A 9,075-nucleotide genomic window follows, 5' to 3' on the forward strand; every position below is an offset into this window, starting at 1 on the left:
TTTTCAATTGAAAACAGACATCAACTTTAGAGACATTTGTCATCTTTAAAGACTTCTGCACGCCATTTTTCGAGCCGCTCTTTCATTTGAGCCAAAAAAAACATTCATATCTTATCTGACATCTCTGTTACAAACTCTGGTCATCAACTCTGGTTTTCAGTTGAAATTGGAATTGTTAATTTACACAATAATAGGATTGCATTGACGATTTTTTCTTGAATTGCAAAAATCTTCAAACAATTTTCTATCGATTGGTGATAAATTTTTTTGGAAATAATGAAATAGAGGGGATAACGCCTTTTTTTTCAGAGGTGATTTTTCAAAAATTTATTTTAAAAAAAGTACTAACTAGCAAATGTTTTTTATTAGCTCGCAATTTTCTTCAAAACCACTTCAATGAGGAAAAAAATAAAAATTTGGAATATCTATACATGAGGGTTAATTGATCGGATCTTATTGTTATGAACCTATTATTTTTATGACCCTATTATTTCTTGATTTTACTCCACGAGAAGAATTTATTTTCCCATTTTTTGCTAAAGCCTAGCTCTAGAGATATTTCCGCGCCAAACAGTACCTATCGATTTTATCAGAGACTAGTAGGCTCACGGAAGAGATTTTAATACCTCTTTCGTAGCTCGCAATTGCCAAAAATAATCGTGTCCGATATTTTCTCATGAACCTACTACCTCCCGACATATTCTTAAAACAAATTCGATATTAATCCAATAGGCTTCGAAGTAGTATGTACACCTATTAATCGCGCAATAACTTGCAAAAATCTCATTCATTCTTCACTTTATACATCGCTTTCTTACTATTATTTTTTTAAATCAATACAGTAGCGAAGCGGTAAACCGGGTTAAGTCGTTTTTTACTATTGGCTAGTTTTTGACGAATATCTCGGAATCTAAAAGAGATAGAAAGTTTTTTGTCATGACCGTTTTTGTAGAGCCAATAGAGCGTTATAAAAAAAGTCATGAGAAAAATTTTGCTATCTCTCTTAGATTCCGAGATATTCAGCAAAAACTGGCTAATAGTCAAAATCGACTTAACTCGGTTTACCGCTTCACTATTGAATAGGTTCATGAAAAAACAATAGGTTCATGAAATAATAGGTTTACAAAAATAATAGGCTTCAGAAAAAAAGGTCTACAAAAAAATAAAATAGGCTTCAGAAACAATAATAGGTTCACAAAAATCTAATAGGCTTCCAAAAAATGTAAATAGGATTCTAAAAATGCCCCCTCCCTCTCCAAAAAATCACCAAAATTCCATTCCCTCCCTTGATAAAGCAGTTTCCCCCCGAAATTCCCCACACCTTTCCCTCTTCTCAATTCAAACAACCCACGCTAAACCGCGAGTCCCGGCGTTCGCCACAAGATGTCGTCCCCCCTGCGACGCTTCTTTTGACGTTAGTATCTGTGAATAAAAAAAAACCGAACAATCCCCCAAATGCCCCCAAAACTCCATACAAAAAAAAACCAAGCCAATTCCCCTCAAAAATATCCGTAACGCCCTCCCCCCCTCTGAAAAACCAATTCTCACCCGACAAGGGCAATGAAAAACCTAATAATGCCCCCGATAAACCAACATTAACAAACGTATAATGCGGGGTTATTCAGTGTTAATAGTAAATGTACAGTATCAACCAATCAGCGCATCGATAAGGATAAACGCAAATTGTACGCGGGGAACGTGTAACCCCTATTGGCCAGTTAAAGTGAGGATGATGGCACCGTGATGGTAGAACATGGCTGCTACGCAAGCCGAGAGCCAACAAAACGATGTAAAGCACAATGAAACAGTGAAATGTAATAAAAAAAGGGGACAAAATAGTGGTAATAGTGCAAGTGTTAGTATTAATAAGCAGCTTGAACAAGAGCCCACCGATAAAATAAATCGGGGCGCGGCCCAGCTGCTCAAGTATGTGAATCGTGGTGACGGTGATACTGGATACGAAATGAGTCAATATCGTGAGGACATTGGTGGACATAACGTTGGTGATGTCAAATCACCGCGGGATGGGCCACAAAATTCTCAGAATATATCGGGTATTGGGGGTGGTGATGGTAGTACTAGTAAACAGGAGTCACAGGGACAGTTACAACAGCATGAACAAACACACAGTCAGCATGGTGGACAACACTCTGGTGGGCATGCTATTCATGGACATTCTGGACATCATTCGGGTCATTCACCGCATAATATACATCAGTCACATGGGGTTGGACATGGGGCCAATTATTCGGGGGGCAATCCAACTGGTGGACAACATTTGTCCAGGGATTATCATCAGGATGATTATCAGGGAAAGTCGAGTGATTTTGGGGGAAAACAAACGCCTGGGGAGTATCATAAACCTGGATTGAGTGAGGGACAGAGTGAGGGGAGGCATCATTCGGAGATGGAGGAGCATTACTCCTCGAAAATTGAGGGGAGACTGGGGCATATTGTGCCTGGGGGGTTTCCCGGACAGCCGAGGTTCTTGTCTGGTCAGAGTATATCGCAGGCCACTGGACCCACGCCTACTTTGAATCAGCTGCTACAGGCCACCAGCTCACCGCACAGGTTTCATCCTAATTATCCGGGGATTGCTCCGGAGTCGTATCAACAACCCTGGCCCATGCAGAGACCTCCTGTTGTACCACCAGTATATCCACAGCCCAGTCAACGACCTCCACAAACTGTAATTTTTTGGCTTCTTTCGAGTTATTCATTCGTGCATTTTACTCTATTTTAGGCAGATGTACGAAATGAGTTGGGGAATTTCATCTTTCTACGCGAATTTTTTGGGACAGGCTCTATTGAAATTCATTGACATTAATTTTCGGGGTTTTTTTCCAGTTTTTCTCCTTTTTTCATTCAATAAAGTAAATAAAAATCTTGAATAATTTGTCGAAGAAAGGTCGAAAGGTCGAAGAATTTGGATAGAAAAGTATGAATATTTGCCATTCAACATTTTGGAAACTAATGGAGGATTCAATAGAATTCTTTAGATAATTCGCTGGGTTCTTTTGATTTATTCATTAGTGCATGGTACTTTATTTTTTTGATATGTACAGAAGGATTTTATGGGAAAGCCGAGCCAAAAATTAGGGGAATTTCGTCTTTCTATACGATTTTTTTTAAAGACGGGTTCTGTTGAAATTCCTCGACATTAATTTCCAGTTTCTTTTTCTTTTGTTAGTAAACAAATTGAATAAAAATCTTGAACAATTTCGGTGGGGGAATTTGGGTAGAGAAATTTAAATATTTTTCGTTCAGCATTTCAGAAACTAACGGAGAATTCAGTAGAATTCTCTAGATAATTCGCTGGGTCCATCAACAAAACTGTAATTTTTGGGATCTTTTGATTTGTAGATAAATTTATTTGCTCCAAGCATGTGGATGCATAATCGTTTGGTTTACATTTCATTCGTGCATTGTACTTTATTTTATTCACATGTACGAAATGATTTTATGGAAAAGCAGGACTTTTTTTTTTAGACAGGTTCTCTTGAATTCCTCGACAGGAATTTTCAGAGTTTTTTCCAGTTTTTCTTGTGTTTTTATTAAATAAATTGAATAAAAATTTTGGGAAATTTGCGGAGAGCAATTTGGATAGAAAAATCTAAATATTTTCCATTCAACATTTGAGAAACTAGTGGAGAGTTTAATAAAATAGTTTAATCTAATAGAATTCTCTAGTGAATTCGCTGGGTTTTTCTATAATTTTTTTTCGTACGTGTACCGATGAATATTGAGATGATAAATTATTGGGAATACACGAAATTTTTAGAAACAGTCTCAGAATATTAGAACAGAGTTTTGTAATTATAAATCATTTGGGATGGGGTTCGAGGGGGATTTGAGGGTTTCATTGGGCTTTTACTGTTCTAGGGATCACCGAGGCTACATCCTGGACCTGGTGGACCCAGTTCACCCACTCCCATGCCCTATCAGCCGTACACGACGCGATATCCATCACCTGCCAGGCCTCACTCTCCTTATGGACATCATCAGGTAATTTATGATAAAACTATCTCGTTAAATACATAATTATCTTTCAGACGAGTGGTTTTAGCGAAAAATTTCAATGACATTACCCTCTAAGAAATAATTCTAGAAAAGACTCATTATTCATCACTTAGTGATCAAATAAAAGCGACCGTCTAATTAATGGAGCGCGTTTTCGAAGAATATCTCCGAATCTAAGAGAAATATTGAAATTTTCGTAATTACCTTTTTTATAGAGCGCATTGAGAGCTACAAAAAATGTTATAACAAAAATTTTGCTATCTGCCTTAGATTCCGAGATATTCATACGAATGATAAATCAATTTGAGTGTTTCATCCCTTAATTCAGCTTAAAATAAGAAAAAACGATATAATTCCCTTGAAATGTTGCAGTTGAACTCATACGCGACACAGGGAGGTCACCCCCCAAGCTTGTACCCCGACCAGAGGGCCTGGAACCAAGCTGGACCTCCTAATGCCCCACCACCTCCTCCCAGTCAGGCGAATTCATCGAGTCAGTCGCCTCAGCGTGCACTCTCCCAATCCCCGGCACCGCCGCCCTCGGCATCGCCCCAGCCCCAGCCGACGCCTGGACAACAACAGGTGATGATTCAATCCCTGAATTTAACGAAATGTTGAAAATCTCGTTTGCCGTTGCTAACGTGGGGCTCAATCCCTTTTTTGTTTTACAGAATTATCACAATATGCAACGATCTACGACTCCTAATACTCAAGGAATTGACTCTGGGGTAAGTTGAATCATTTTCAGTAGTTGCTCCAGCAGGAAGTGTAGGGATAGAATAATCGATAATTATTTTTTTGATCGTTTCTGAATGCTGGATTATTTCGATGAGGGATTTTAGGAAATTAATTCATTTTCTAAAATTAATTAATTTTCTTCTCTATAAAATAGTTCTAGACATTGTTTTTTCAAAATTATCATTATCGAGATAATTATGTGATTAAAATAAATTCGGAGGTGAACTAATTGGACTAGAAATCAATTGTTAACAATGAAATTTTCTCTATAATTATTTATTCTGGGAGAAATGTCAAATGACAATTTTAGTAGATGTTCTCATCTATGAAATGGTTCTAGACATTTTCTTTCAAAATCATCATTATCGAGATGATTATGTGATTAACATGAATTAGGAGGTGAATTAATTGGACAAAAAATCAATTGTTAAGAATTAAATTGTCCTTATAATTAACGATTCTAGGAGAAATGTCGAATGACAATTTTTGTAGGAAATTTCTTCAACTATAGAAAGGGTTTGGGGTTTTCAAGGAAAGGAGAATAATCAGTAATTATTTTTTCAATCGTTTCTGAATGCCGAATTATCTCGATGATGAGGCATTTTAGTAAAAAATGTCAAAGAACTTTTTTTGTAGGAAATTTTCTTCTCTACAAAATAATTGTAGACATTTTCTTTCAAAAATATCATTATCAAGATGATTATGTGATTAAAATAAATTTGGAGGTAATTGAATGCGCAAGAAATCAATTGTTAAGAATTAAATTGTCTCTATAATTATCGATTCTGGGAGAAATGTCAAATGTCAATTTTAGTATGACATTTCCTCAGCTACAGAAAGGATTTGGGTTTTTCAAGGGAAGAAGAATAATCGATAATACTTTTCTCATTTATTTCGAAATGAAATGCAATTCCAAAAAAATTATTCAAAATCCTTGAAATATTGAAATCTTGGAATCAAAAAAAAAATACGCAGGGTCTCATGCATTTTCCAAAATCACCTCTCCCTCAGGAACTCTCCCTCTTCCCCTCAGAGCGATCAATAATCCTAAAAATTAATTTACCCATTCGGTCATCATCGAACCCCCGCCCCGGTCATCACCGTCATTATTGAATAAAGAACCCGGAACGTTTATCAACCGAAATAGCCCCCTCGGAGGATCATCCTCCGAGTCTCGAGGCTACAGGCTTCGATCAGGGGTCGAGTTGCGCGGTGTTGCGTTTTCGAACTGGACTTTCTCCCAGATTGAATAAAACGATCATCTTCAGTCTTGAATTTCTCCGGATTGGCTGAGTGAAATTCAAAAAATCTTACGCCATTTTCAAGGGCTTCTATCAACCTTCAAAATAAGCCCTAGTTCATCCAAATTGCACCGTTCGAACTAGGGGTTAAGGTGCAGGATAATACGCCTGCCAAATGAACATTCTTCCAGATTTAATGAACTAATCATTTTCAATCTGAAATATCTCGAGATCGGCTGAGTGAAATTCAAAAAATCTGACGCCATTTCCAAGGGCTTTTATCAATCTTCAAAATGAGCCCTGGTTCATTCAAATTGTATCATTTGAACCAGGAGTTAAGCCGGAAACTCGTCCTCCCAAATACTAACATAATCCTGAAATTCTTCGTCTTTAATCTTCAACTCTCGAGATCGGCTGAGTGAAATTAAAAAAATCCCTCGTCATTTTCAAGGTCTTCTATGAGCCCTTAAAATGACACCTCATTCGCTCAGATCACGCCATTCGATCAGAAGATATTCAACATCTAACAAGATCCATTCTGCTCTGGCCTTTCCTTCCCAGCAGTTTTTTCTCTCTTCATCATCATTATCATCATCATCATCATCATCAGGTTTTTCCACACCTACCCCCCTCACCCCCCATATACATCCTCTCCATACAATTTCCATTTATTTTAACAACAATAATCTCCAATTACTCCTGATGCTGACTGGCGCTTATCCTGAATCCAATGCTCGCTGCACATGAGCGAATCGAAAACAAAGCCGGGTAGGGGAAGTTGTCGGCTGGTGGGGGGAGTGGGGGTTGGAAAACATGGCGCCGAGTTGTGCGCGAAGCTGGGGAAGGGGGGTGGGAGGCCGGCAAAACATTTATTGCGTACGAGATGCAAAAAAACTAGTGGTTTTTCACGATTGTCGGATATTGTTGGCTATTTTTATCGCGGTTTTCAGGTTGGGGGGGGGGGGGGGGGCTGCGATTTTTTTTTTTTGGAAAGGTGTGAATGGGTGGAATGTAGGGAATGATTGTGAAAAAATCCCTACTAGCCCTACTGGTCCTACAATTTTCAATATTTATCTGCGAATTTTTTTTTGTATTTGATATGACCTTCCGCAAAATCAATCGTATGGAATTTGAAATTACTCAGTTCCTTCTGTTTAATAAAAAATTGAATGCTATTGAAAAATGAGAACTTCATGACGTTTCATCCCTTCACTTTTTTATTTACGTAAAGAAGAAATGGGGAAAAATTTGGTGAAATTTCCCATGAAATACTTGTGGTACTTGAAAAAATTATAAAATCGCCGATTTATCACCAAGACATGCAAATGCCGAGAAAAATAAGTGATTTTTCATCTGTATAAGGGCAACTTCTTTTCTTCATCAATTCAGTAGCGAAGCGATAAAACTATTCAAGTCGACTTTGGCCACTGATCCAGTTACCAGTAAATATCTCAGAACCTAACGCAAATAGCCAAATTTTCCTTAGGACCTTTTTTGTAGAGCGAATCAAGAGCTGCAGAAAAGGTAATGACAAAAATTTTGCTATTTCCCTTAAATTCGGAGATACCCTTCAAAAACTGATCCGCATCTGTGCACTTTTACAAATGGTTTGACATCAATTTACTTCCAAATTATTTGCGACCATAATTTTTAGTTACAAAATTTCCGCGTCTCATGGCCGTCATTTCCAGAAATGACACGATTCCCGTATTTTTCCCCCCGTGAAACTTTTTTTCAAATCTCCCTCCCAAAACCCCCCCTCCAGTCCGACTCCCGAGCCTTCCCGACCCCTCCCGATCCCGGCCGACTCCAAAGCGAACGCTTGTCGCGCCACAACAGCCACAGACTCACAACCAACAGACCATCCCAGAACAAAAACGCCCTCGTTCCCCGTTGCACGCCAAATCTCTTCACATGCTGCATCCCCCAAGGCCCCCGACCAATTTCCCAAGCCCCCGGGGATCCCTCTCGACCTACGGAAAATGTATGAGAATCCCCCTCCCCAAAAACCCCTCGCCCTCCCCCCCCCCCCCGACCCCCCTCCCCCGCGCTTCCCAACAATACCCCCCAAAAACCAAAAGCCGAAAAAAAAAATGTCCAGAAGAGAGATGATGCACCACCATGCGTGGAGCTGGTGTTGGTGGTAGTGTTGGTCGCCGCAACTGCTGCCGCCTTCTAGTGTCTACCTATCCTGTGTCTGTTCCCCCAACTGCGAATAACCGTGTACCCCTCGAAAATCCTCACTTCCCCGGACTAGAAAGATCCGAATAAATTCCGCGCACACCCAACACCACTGAATCAAGAAACAATCCGATGATTCGGGTGAATCAGGAGTGAACGATTGGCTACACCCGTGAATGCTCCGAGTGGAGTGAAAAAAAAAACGAAAAAAAAAGACAGCCGTGAAGTGTTCAGTTCTCAACTCAATACCAGCCTCATGTGACCAAACAATTCCCCATCAATCACCCCGGAGCAGCGGTATTTATTTTATTTAACACGCTGTAAAAAAAACTGCTGCGATAATTATGTGGAACGTGAATCGCGTCATCTCGAGGACACGCGCGTTCACGAGGCAACAAAAGTGAGACAGATACTCCTAGGATGCGCATTATCGGTGTCAATGGGTGGTTATCAGTGCTCCAGGGGTAATTGATGCATTCAGTGATGGTGAATTTTGTGATCAATGCGGTGGGGGGGGATTGTTTTTCGTGTTTTTTACGGGTGAGGTTGTGATCGTCTCGATGATTATCTGTTGCCTTGGAGTTCAATTGAGTTAGAGTTGGAGTTGAAGTGAGAGAGAGAGAGAGAGTGAGTGAGGGGGAGAGAGAGAGAGAGTGAGGGAGTGAGAGAGAGAGAGAAGGGTCGGGTGATCGAGGTGGGAGTGAGCGAGAGGGAGAGAGAAACCGCGGGAGGAGGATAGAGAAAGGAAAGAGGCGTGTTTAAGAGAAAACGAGCGACTACGACGACATGAAACTAGTGTTACAACACTTGGACTTATTTTTTTGATTGTTGAAGTTGGTGGTTGGGGATTAATGAGGTAAATTAATCAGTTTATTGATCATTTTTTTGGGGTGGC

General features: G+C 39.6%; 1 protein-coding gene across 8 annotated transcripts in view; it reads left to right on the top strand.

The window, feature by feature from the left end:
* Positions 1-1,439: 1,439 nt before the first annotated feature.
* The window catches only part of LOC107043348 (trithorax group protein osa), a 22,846-nt gene continuing 15,210 nt past the window's right edge, over positions 1,440-9,075 (top strand). For all 8 annotated transcript variants that reach the window (XM_015264808.1, XM_015264812.1, XM_015264813.1 and 5 more), the window contains exons 1-4: positions 1,440-2,689; positions 3,883-4,005; positions 4,393-4,602; positions 4,692-4,748. In XM_015264808.1, coding sequence (XP_015120294.1) covers positions 1,754-2,689; positions 3,883-4,005; positions 4,393-4,602; positions 4,692-4,748 — 1,326 coding nt within the window. In that variant the 5' untranslated portion in view covers positions 1,440-1,753. The remainder of the gene's footprint in view (positions 2,690-3,882; positions 4,006-4,392; positions 4,603-4,691; positions 4,749-9,075) is intronic.

This window comes from Diachasma alloeum, unplaced genomic scaffold (genome assembly GCF_001412515.2).
Source record: "Diachasma alloeum isolate Michigan unplaced genomic scaffold, Dall2.0 Dall_scaffold_00558, whole genome shotgun sequence".
Classification (NCBI taxonomy): Eukaryota; Metazoa; Arthropoda; class Insecta; order Hymenoptera; family Braconidae; genus Diachasma; species Diachasma alloeum.